This window comes from Botrytis sinoallii, assembly GCF_014898435.1.
Source record: "Botrytis sinoallii strain Bc 23 chromosome Unknown BSIN_002, whole genome shotgun sequence".
In the NCBI taxonomy this organism is placed as follows: Eukaryota; Fungi; Ascomycota; class Leotiomycetes; order Helotiales; family Sclerotiniaceae; genus Botrytis; species Botrytis sinoallii.
The window spans coordinates 541968-554469 of NW_024066029.1; the positions used below are offsets into that span (position 1 = coordinate 541968).

At 37.4% G+C, this 12502-nt stretch overlaps 1 protein-coding gene across 1 annotated transcript; it reads right to left on the reverse strand.

Moving 5' to 3' along the window:
• Positions 1–8460: 8460 nt before the first annotated feature.
• On the reverse strand, positions 8461–9353 carry EAF02_001386 (uncharacterized protein; the record flags this gene model as incomplete). Its single annotated transcript, XM_038897434.1, has 4 exons — positions 8461–8543; positions 8607–8708; positions 8767–8928; positions 9341–9353. The coding sequence occupies 4 exons, from the start codon at positions 9351–9353 to the stop codon at positions 8461–8463; spliced, it is 360 nt and encodes a 119-aa protein (XP_038762409.1).
• Between the last annotated feature and the right edge of the window lie 3149 nt (positions 9354–12502).

Consider the following 12502-nt stretch of genomic DNA (forward strand, 5'->3'; position numbering starts at 1 on the left):
ATGTGGTGGGACTGTAATGGTGAATTTTATCTATCACGCCCTTTAAGATCTTACGATTTTGTATCATGTACCAATCTACCCCTCGATAAACCCGCTTCATCTTTATCATAATTCACCTAGATCCTACATCTCACAGCTCGGCTCCATCGTTCGAAGTTCTAACCCTTCTCTTTATAGCTGGAGAAGTTCATCTCGGAGGCGGTGATCTTCAACTAAGATATCGACACTGCATCAATGCCATGTCGGAATAGTATGCTAGAATGAATTTTAGTCACAGGGATCTATGGGATTAGATTTCGGGTCGGGGAGGGTTGGTTGAATAATTCTCTTCTGGCCTGACTCTAGAGGTTATCGTCTGATGTGTTACTGTTGTTGCTGAAGAAATGTTTTTGTCGATCAACTTCAAGTGTTGTCGTAATTGTAAGATATTGGACGAGACTTTCCGCTGAGATGCTGTTGTGGATAACTAACTGTAAGCTGCAGTTTCAATGGACTATTATTATTATATGGATAGTTTAGTATTCCAGCCATGACATAGGGCCCGAGATTTTTTTTGTGGGCATGATGTCTGTGGTCTCTCTGCTTCTTGTTATAAATAGGACGGGGAGTGGGATTAACGAGAAATCTAGAAACTAGGGTTCGAAAAGCTTCTTCGTTTACACATCGGCTTTTAGAAGATCGATGATAAAGTGAACTAGAGGAATGGTCGAGAGAGGGGACATGACTGATGAGTACATTCGGCCATAGATAGTGGAGTCACTGGTTGGCTACTTAAGGAAGGATCATGTAGTGCATGATTTTCTTTTCGTTATGGTCGCAGCGAGCACAAAAATGGCATGATAATGCAAGTGCATGATATGACTACAAGTCACAATTCAGAGACACATTACCCGGGACACTTTGTGGGGGTTTTCGGGGACTGCCTCATATTATATTTTCATTTTCCATGTTCGAATATATGATGTCGATAGAATAAAGAAAACTACCTGTTGTCAGCGTTTCCTTGCGTTTCCGTCTGTCATTCAAGGGTTACAACATCGATTCCAAATTCTCAGCTATTCATACCGTATATCCATATAATCCTGTCAATATCTTAGCAGATTGAGAGCCTATTTGGTATCAAATGTGAACATAGAAGAACGTTGCAAATAAATACGAGGATTAGCTCTCCTTATTTATGTTCTTAATGTTGAAGAAACTCCGCTACCTCATCGGGATCTAATCAGCCTTGGAATCTCCCCCTCTTTTAGAATTCACTTTAGATCTCGATAGAATGCTTAGTAAAACCCATATTGATTTATTTTCCTTAGTCTAGGAATCCCAAATTGTCAATACACTAGCCAGTATCCTTAAGTTCCTTTCTATATAAACTCCAACCTTCCATTTCTGAAATCGATAAATACAACAACTCGAAGGTTTTGTTTCTGCTTCCTAGGAAGTTTGAGTTTTTGGTCGTCCACCAAAGCGCAACATGCGAGTACAAGTGTCAAGCTAGCTTCTCAATTTTGGGGGATATTGTCATGATGAATTTGATGGCTTTTTGTTGATTGTGCTTCATGCATCTTTTCGTTGTTGTCCTTATTGAGAGTATATCTGTACTATCGTCTGTTGGTTAATCCTCGTCTTCAAACTGGTTATATTGTTGCTGTCGAAGTGAATCGCTTGAATTATGTTTGAAAATGACAACGAATACAATGCACCTTCCGCATTTGATAGTTGATATGTTTGGAAAATCGACCTTGTATCCTCTCTTTGGGAGACACTCGACGTGGCAAAAGCCATTCTGATACCCTTGTTCCCGCGCCCGAATCATGGTTCTCTCCAAACATTCATGATATTATTGGCAGGAAGAGCTTCGTTTGCAGATTTATATTCATGTGGTTGATATTGAGTCAACTGACGGCTAGCAGAATTCAATATTCAGTCACGAGATTATTTGCTCTTGTTTGCCCTTGCTCTTTCCCCTCTTTCCTAACTCTACCAAAGAATAAAATTCGTTTCCAACTTATATTTATTGCTTAGCATTCACTGGATAGTTGAAGATCTCTTTCCCGATCAAATCACCCGTCCAGTCACTTCATTCCTGGTTATCCTCAATTTTCCGGGTCTGAATTATTTATTCCAAAGAGGTCTCGACTTACAGTGTCAGTATGAGCGCTAACAAGACCAATCTACCCAATATTGTTTCTGGGACGTTATCTTACAATTGCCGTGACTCTGGCGAAAGTTCGATGTAGAAGCCAGAATATCCTGGGCCATTTTCAGCACCATTCTTGCTTTCCAAGCCTATCAAATATTTCGAAAGACTAAGAAATGTTGTCATCAAACACAGTGTTTATTGTCTATCGCAAACATGAAGCGATGACATCCAGCAGTAACAATAAGCGAGTTGATGGTGTAGATAGCGAGATTAATCAAAAGCATTGCAAGGACCCCGGAAAGCTCTGCCGCGGCGGCCAAACGTGGCTGGAATCCCTCTTGGCACGAGTAATTGATTGATTGATTGATTGATTTTATTAACATTCATCTTCAGTCCAAGACTATATAGGATGACTAGGCCCTAAGAGCCTAACAAGTAACTTTTTAATTTACAATATTGAATATAATCTAATTGAAGAAATAAAAACAAATGCTAGGGAATAATGCCTACTCATTATACGCATTACATATAATAAGAAAATTTTGAAAATCAAAAAATTGTGAGGAGATCAAACCCCTCTCTTATTTCCTCAACTGCTTCTTTTTCATTCTCTTTTTTTCTTTCCTCTTCTATTATTACTCCTTCCTTTATTACTTCTTATTCAAGAATCCTTGCTAAATGCTATGCCTTTATAGCGATTTTGATAATATTAATAAATTTGATAGCTAATTCGATATCTATTTTTATATGTAATAGGAATTGTATAGTGTTTTTGGATAATGGTATTTTTTTAAAGATCTCTTTTCTTTTTATTTTATATATCGAATAGCTAATAAGGAGGTGTTGAGGTGTCTCGGTATTACTATATCTGTATTTGTTATTGGTAAGTTTGAAGCGATATAAGTAGAATTTGATATATCCATAACCTAATTTGAGTTGAAAGAATGCGTTAGTAGTATTTCGAGTAGTTCCGTTTGGTAGCTTGATTTTCGAGCCAATTTTCCATAAAAATAGCTTCGAGTAAGTTGATGGGGATTGGTTTGATCTGAGTTCGTATTGGTTGAGAGTATCAAGCCATTGATCTGAAGCATATTCTTTGACAGTCATACCTAGTAGTCCAAAGCTTGTTTCGTTCGAGATGGGTCTCTTGGCACGAGTAAGAAAAGGCGCAGACATGATGAATTCCTTGTACAATCACATTCTAGGGCAAATCAATCATCATACACACCACAGGCTTTGCGACACAGAACGCTGGAGTCTCTACTTTCAAGTACTTCTCATACCTCAATCTTGTCATTGCCACCCTTCTCCAAATGAAATGACCTCCAATTTTTGAATTTTGAGCTTACAGAAAGTTGTATGATCCGTTTTGCCTTCCTATTTATGCTAATCACATCATCAAGTTTTTTAAAACTCAATCACTCGCGTATTTACCTCTCAATGCGTCACCATATTCGCTTACCCTTTCAAAGTGTCTTGTAGTTCCTACATGTCCTCATATATGAGCCTCTCGAATTGTAGTCAGACCCTCAGGGAAAAATCGTAGCTGCTAAGAAACAGAATCTCACATGTGCGATCTTCTATTGTTAGTCAGGTGTAGATACTTTTCGATGTGGAATTTCTTTCTGGCTTTAGAACCTTGATTTACACTCTATACCGCTATACTCTCATCTCTATCGGACTATTGTTATAGATTGCTCCTAGTCCTCTTCATTTTCATTTTCAGAGCATAGTGTATTGTTTTCATGAACTTCATACGCGCGTTTTATAACTCAAAAGCCCGCCGAACGTGAGCCTCTAAATTTCACCTTGGTGGTAGCTTCCTAATCTTCCAGCATCTAGTCTTTCTTGGATAGACCAGAATTATATTCACTTGACAACGCAAGATTTAAATTCTTCTCAACCATGCCTCTATCTAAGACCCATTGCGATCCATAGTTTGCGGCAGGGTAGAAACCGAATACTGCTCGGATGTAATACGTCATACAAGGGAGTGGCTCCCTGGAATGTCCATTGTTTCTCCTCTGGCTTTTGATTTGAAAGGGGATTTCACACATTTTGTTTCTGTTTCCTGATCCTTTAAATTGCCAATCCAAACAACCATCCTCACTGTTGATTAAAACCTCTTCATTGCCATTTGTCTCATTTGATAAAGTTATCGGATATTCCCTCGCTGCTTCGACCTTAACTTCAGAGTTGCGAATATCTGAACTGCATGATAGGAATTGTAAAGCCACTAGAAACTTTCACAGTGTTCTCTCCTTGCATTCATATCTTTGGCGTTTCTTCTGACGGATGTGGTATTCGGATTTAGGACAAGTGTGTTTTATATATCAACTCCAAGCTACATTCTTTAACGCCCCTTTTACGTTCTAAATTCACCGATTTACTCCTCTTTTCATATACATCGACTAACCAATACACAGATTCACCTATCTAGCTCTTCTATTGATTCTATTCTTCCACTCTTCTTCTTTCTTTCCAAAAGCTTATAAGCCTCCGTTCTGAAGACCAGTATGGCCTCGTCTCTACAACGCACATGAAGATTGGAATGAGCATTCCACAAAGTTTAGATCTGCTGAAGTCGACTCGGGAATGACTAAAGTAGAGAGGGTCGTCCTGGGTGTTCTTGCGGTTGTAATCGCATAGTCCTAGTCATGGTTACAAGAAACTATACCATCAAATTTGAGATGATATAAAGATACCAGCCTACAAATAATACTCATATCGTTGTCATCTAGTAGTTTTGTTGTCTATTTTTCAAATGGCGAATAAATCGCCCAGGTAGATCATTGATCCTCCGATATATCCATTATTACGTTACAGCTGTCAACTCACGTAAGTCTCATACTCGTGGATAGCTATATTTCCTGGTACGAGGAGTAACCATCAAACTTGCCCTTTCCGCAACCATGTTCCTCTGCCATTTGCGAAGTATCAATTGAGATTATCGACTTCTGACTTCTTCAGGCATCCTATTTATGACTTTGTATTGAGCGTATCGCAGACTAATTTCTTATTTCCGATTACCCCGCTCATTCACCTAGCTCATTTACAAGTTGGTCAACCACTCAATTGATCGATCCATGGATTGACTCTATTCTCCTGAACTCAGCCACCCTAAATCGATCCCGAGGTCCTAAGAACTTCTCAGCCTCTAACTCTCAATTTACGTCACCAATTCGCTTCATCTCATCTCCCACATTGTCTTCCCCAACCTAGAAGTTATGATTATAAATATTCCATTTCCTCTTCGTTTTTGAGAATTCCTTCGCTTATTTATCGTTTACGAATTCAAGGGATAATTTCTCAAGTATTAAGAGAAGGTGGGGTAGAATAAACAGATCTTAGTATTTATTGTAATATTATAATTAGAATTTTTTAAAGGAAGAATATTATTCTATTTATTATATCAAAACTTGAATAATATAATTCCTGAAAATTTATATATAAACTAGCCGTCGGGGAAAAAGAATTTTCAGACTACGGATTCGTAGAATTTCTTTTTCTTTTTCATTATTATAATAATTTTGAAACTCTACGAATTCGTAGACTTCGAATTCTTTTTCCCCGACGGCTAGTATTATGATGATGATGATAATAAAATAATAATATAATAATAATAATAATAAAATAATAAATAATAATAAATATAATAATAATAAATAATAATATAATAATAATAATAATAATAATAATAATATAATAATAATAATAAAATAATAATAAAATAATAATAATATAATAATAATAATAATAATAATAATAATAATAATAATATAAGAAGAACAATAATAATAAGAACAACAACAACAACACACCACCCAACTCCCCCCCAATCCCTCACCCCAAAAATCACCACAATTCCAAAAATCAAACCCATCCTCCCATTATGCGCGGTCTTTTTTCTCATTGCACAACCGAACTCAATGAAATGAGAACACCTATACTTAAATCTCCAAAACAAAACACAAAAAATTCAATTTATCAAACACAGATTCGGTTAGATCACTCCGGTGCCAATTCCCCTCCCATTACCAATTGCAATTACGAGAACTCTTCTTCTCGCATATTAGCTTAACTCATTTCGTACTTCTAGTATTAAGATTAGTGTATTGTCTGGTGAATATCTATTTATCATAATTATTATGATCGTATTTATTTGTCCTATCTATTATACCATCTATTTATTCATCTATTTATTCATCTATTTATTCATCTATTTATTCAATCTATTTAATTTATCTATTTAATCTTATCTATTTATCTATCTATTTATTCATCTACAAACATAGTACCTTACAAACTCAAATACATCATATCATATTATATTACATCATATTAAATCTCGTTTAGATATTTCTCTTAAATATCTATCTATCTACTTACCTACCTAAAATAATGCTCAACTGAATTCGAGCTTCTTTTCCCTTTACCTTTCCATCTCCTTTTCCTCTCTTTACCCTCCCTCCCCCCCTCTCATTCTCCTTTCTTTCTTCTCCTTCTTCTTCCCCAATTCCTCTCCTCAAACCTCCCCAAGCCTTCCCCTCACTCCCTCTCGCCTCCTTCTAATCACTTCCCCCTAATCATCTTTATACTCCTACTCCCTAATCCCTACTCCCTACCCTACCCTAAACATTCTCACCACCTATTCTCACCAATCTATTCTCACCAATAATATCCATGGATACCTAGATATAACAACAATTTTCTTTTACTTCCTTGTATCCATTCCCACCATCCTCTCACCATCCCACTATTCCTCTTCTTCCCTCCTTACTCTCCCCTCCCAATTCCTCATATTCAATCTTCAGGACCACGGCCCACCGACCACCGACCGATGCACGGACCACTTACCACGTACCACGCATCACTCATCACTATTACCAATCTATATAGTAATAAATCCATAAATCCATAAAGCCATAAATCCATAATCCATAAATCCATAAATCCATAAATCCATAAATCCATAAATCCATAAATCCATAAATCCATAAATCCATACATCTTATCTCCCTCCATTTATACATCCTCATTCCCTCTACTCCCCTCTACTCCCCTCTCTACTCCCCTCTACGCCCTCTACTCCCTCTACTCCCCTCTACTCCCCTCTACTCCCCTCTACTCCCCTCTACTCCCCTCCCCAACCCTTCCCCACTTCAAACACCTACTTATCTACCTACCAATCCACCAACCCCTTACTAACACTAAGAGCCCCCTCCAAACTCAAATGCCAGAAAGATAGATATATATATAGCTCTCCTCATCTCACCTCTTCTCACACTCATCTCTCACACTCATCTCTTACCTCTCCTCTCCTCTCCTCTCCTCTCCTCAATAATCAATCCAAGTGCCATCTCACTTGCATTACCTACCCATCTCCAGATCCTTTCATCTCAGCCTCTCCAACTTCATTCTTACCTTTCCCACACAAACTTCACTCACATTCAACAACCCACTCCTCGCATTCAAACCAACTTCCATGAATTACTTACTCACCATACCCATCAATTACAAAACTCTCAAACCTCCCCAAACCAGCTTCACATATAGCCAACACACTCGATCAATCACTCACCACTCACTAATTTCACTTCACACAAACAAAACATTCTTCATTTCAAGATCAAGATTCTTATAAACTCATTCCTATAAACAAACCACATCTCTCTCTCCTCTCCACAACGAGAACTAGGTACCTAGGGTATCAGGGGGTATATGACCATTCGTTCTGCTTACGCGCCCGTCCATGTACAATTAGATACTATAATTCAATAAAACAAAGTAAAAAAGAAATCGAGATATCCACATCTAATCCATTCCTCATTCTCCTTAATCAATCTTGTATGAATCAAGTCGATGTATATCTGCTTTCGTCGATAAAAACATCTCATCAATTTCAACTCAATCAACTTTGAAAAACTAAAAAGACCATCGAGGAAAACCTTGAATAGACATAAAAGAGTAAAGAAAACACAAAGGAAACATGATAACACATTATTATCCTGTTCTGACGATTTCTGTTTCGGAAATTCAACCACGCTTTGATAGACATAGTGAAGAGGTGTCTGTATTATCCATCACCTCAAGCTTCACCATCAGTCGTATCTCCTGCCATTACAACATGGATCTTTACACCATCTTCACCATGGTATCAAAGAGATTGTATTTGGGTATCTCCCATATCCGTATCGAGTTTGAAATCAAATGTACGTGTAATTCAAAGGTAAAGGTAGGTAAATGCGTTTCATCTTGCGTGCATGATATATTCATATATATAATGCTGGCGCATCGATAATATCGAAAGATGATATCATTTAAAGTTGAGGAGCTGTAGCAGCGACGATTGGTGCGCTAGGCTCGGGCTTAAGGGGTTCTTCGACCTTGGGAGCTTCGGGTGCTGCTATTGAAGTATCAGTACTATGGGCTTTCACCAAGGTTCCGATTATATATGGAGGCTCACCAGTTTCGGTCGTCTTGGCTGGTTCGGCAACAACTGGAGCTGCTTCTGCGGTAGTTGGGGCCGAAGTTTCAGCAGTTGCTGGTTCCGTCGCCTTTACTTCTGCTGAAAGGGATACGTTAGTATATGTGAGAAGGGATGAGACTAAGAGTTAGAAACATACGTGCAGTTCCCTCAGCAGCTGGGTCAGTAACGTCGGTTTCGGTAGCTGGAGCTGCATCGGTCTTTGTTGCATCGGCAGTTGGTTCAGCTTCAGCCTTCTTGGATTTCTTTCCTTTGAGGAGAGCCTTGAACTTGGCCTTGATGGTCTCGAATGCTTTTGGTGCTATGGTAGGAAGGATGGTTAGTTATGATACGGAAATGGTAAGAGTACAGAAACAAATAGATAGATAGACATGTAGGAAACAAGAGATATGGTGACAAGTGTAGAAAGTAAATACCCATTTTGAAAGATGTGGTTGATTAAGGTGGTAGATAGGATCAAGGTAATAGGGCAAATAGAAACAAATCAAACGACGATAATACAATGCAACAGGTGATGAAAGAATGTGATGAAAAGATAGAAAAACGAGAGTGATGGAATAAATGAAGCAAATTCAAGAAAACAATAAAGTCGTCTTAATAGAAAGAGAGAGAGGGAGAGAGGAAGAATGAATGAATGAATGAGAGAATGGATGAATGAAATGGAAGAAGAAACGATCGAAGCAGAAGATGAAAATGGAAATGATTTTACTTACGAACGCCGGGCATTTTGATAGATTTTCTTTTCGAGTGGATTAAAGCCCCTGGTATGGATGGAGTGATTTTAAATTATTTTGGTCTTTCGATGAGGTTGTCGGAAAGAAGAATGAGACCTTTTGCGAAGATCAAATTTTAAAGATTTATGAAGAGATTTGATAACTTGGGTGGATGTGTGTTCTGGAACTTTTTGATGGATTTGAGGGGGGGAATGGGGAGTTGAATGATTTTGAATGATTTTGAATGATTTATTAATTTTGGAGAGATGGGATGAGATGAAATTATTACTCTCGTAACAACTCCTGAAGAGAAGGGAAGGGAAGTGAAGTGAAGTGAAGTCAAGAAAGGTAAAGTCAAGTCAAGTCAAGTAAAATGTGTGTTTGGAGTGATGATCAAAAGATTATGTATGGAAAAGGGAGAGAAGAATGAAAATGAATCAAAATTGATAATGGGAAAGGAGGCTTGACGGTTTTTGTTGTTGAGAGAGATACACTACCACACTACCACACTCCCACACTTCCCTACCTACCCAGTCTCTTCTCTACACTAGGAAGGAAAGCTTGGAGGTCATTTGGAGATTCATTTGAAGATAAGATCAGACCAAGAATTCCAAACCTTAACCCTCATTTGGGTATAACTCGAATAAATGACACATGCACTACCGATACATGCAGACACATACAAAGTACACATGCACATGCACATGCCACATTCATTCAGTCATTTGTATATTCTTTCATCCATTCAACGATGGTGGATGCATCTAGCGTAGGTGGAGAGGGAGAAAGAAAAGAAAGAAGAAGGAAGAAAGAAGAGAGAAGAAAGCAAGACATGGGCATTACCTCCTAGGTAGATAGTATTCGTATCACGTTTATTCCATTCGTTCGAATCGTGTATATGATTCCATATCTAGTATTTCTATTGGATTATATTCAAGTATATCTCTCTGTCTATCATACCTATTAATCTAAAATATATATAATGTAACTTATATCTTGATAATAAACTTACGAGGTATATTATTCAAGGTTAAGACCAATCTAGAATCTATGACCTTGACCTTGAATACCTCGAATACCTCGAATACCTTGAACAATCCTAAAAATATCCTATGCAGTACCTAGGTAGTCCTCAATGTCATTCACATCCATCATCCATATCCAACCGTTACTCCGTACATTCAACCAATAATCACACCACCGCCATCAAATCATTCAACCGACTTATGAAACATAACTCACCCAAATTCAAGGGTTACCGGTACTACATAATACCTACCTAGTACCTCCTAATCTCTCCCAAGTCCCCATCTCCAATCTTTAATCTCCAACCCTCCCCAAATCAATCATCAATCATCACTCACCAATATTAAGATGAAGAACCCGAAGAACCACGCTTATGTAAAATAATCAATGTTTCATACCTACCCACCTAGTACCTATCTACCTTACCTACCAAGCTACTAATATCTACCCACCAGTCCCCAATCCACAACAAATCCGAACCCTGGGTGGGTATGAGGTTTGGTCTGAACTTGCTATTGGAATTGGAATTGGAATTGGAATCTGGAGGGTGGGTTTGAGTTTGGGTTTGGGAATTGGATTTGAGAATGGGAAATTGGAAATTGGAAATTGAGATATTCTAAATTTCGAGGAGGGGATAGGGATGGGAAAAGGGTGTAAAGGGATGGATTTTGGGGCTTTGGGATTTGGAGGTTAGGGTTAGGATATATATTGATTTACTATCGATTTGGGGTTGAATGGTGATTATTGAATGAATAACTAAAGTCGTGATGTTTATGTGCTATGGAGTTTATAGTAACCTTATACCTACTAGATAGATAGAGAGGTATATAGGATAGATATAAATATAAGTTCCCTCATACTATCTCTACGAGTATATCTATAATGATTTCTCGTGTCGAGCTGAACTACTACTCTGTAGGTAGCTAATTTATATCGATTTTTTTTCTTTTGCACGCACACACGCAATAACCTTTCTTTCCTTCTTTCTTTCCTTCCTTCTTTCTTTCTTTCGTCGAACAAGTAAGTATCGCATGCTTTTAATTTATGGCAGAATTCTCGAGTATAACCTTATCTATCTACATAAGTATAAATCCTCGCCATCAAAATATGACAAAAGTGGACAATTTAATTACAAAATTACACAGTTGAAAGTAAGATACATCTGATAATAAGGACGACCATCACATCCACATACCAGTATTCATATCCTTGCTTTCGCATTTTCGCATTTTCAATACGCGCGCCTGGATGATATTGATATTGATATCGTGCTCGAGATTGGGATGTGCGTATGTATGGATAGGTATATATAATAATCTGCGCATCTCCGATATGAATCACTTTTGGAAGACGGGGTTGGGTGTAAGGAATGGATGAATGAATGAATGTTATTGTTTTACAAAATTCCAATACTACTTTTATTAGTTTTATTAAATATTTAATAATTCTTTTTAAAATTTTAAAATTTGAATCCTCTTATTCAAATTTTCAATTCTTATAATTCTAAAGCTTTTGAAACTTTTGAAACTTTTATAAATTCTAAATGGGTTCAGAATAGGTAATATTTCTAAAAAGAAAAATACGAATTTCAATAAATTAAAGTAATTTTGTTAGAGATGGAATAAATTTATAATATTTTTATTATTTAGAGTTTATTATATAAATTTTTAATTAATATAATAATATAATTAATTCAAACAATAAAAATAGGAAAAAGCTTGATTGCTTTTTGGTGTATTTTATAATACTTGTACTGTTAATCTCTGTATATAAAAGAGGAGTGGGAGGGAGGATCCTTTGAGAGATTTGCTTTTCCCTCTGTGTGGATTTGGGATGGGAAATTGGGAGAATATGCGATTTGGCGATGCTGAGATTGGGGGTTTGGGTGCTGGTAATTTGGGATGGGTGGATGGATGGTATGGGGGTTCATTCAATAAACCTAACCTTACACCCAACACCCGACCTAACTTCATACTTCATTCATACTTCATATACTAATTATACACTCACTACTCGTACATAACACACCAAATAAGCTGCCGAGACTATCTGTCACGCCACAATAACCACGGGATGAAGCGCACACAAAAGTGCCCCCATTTAAACATTTATATACCTAGGTACCTACATACTCGA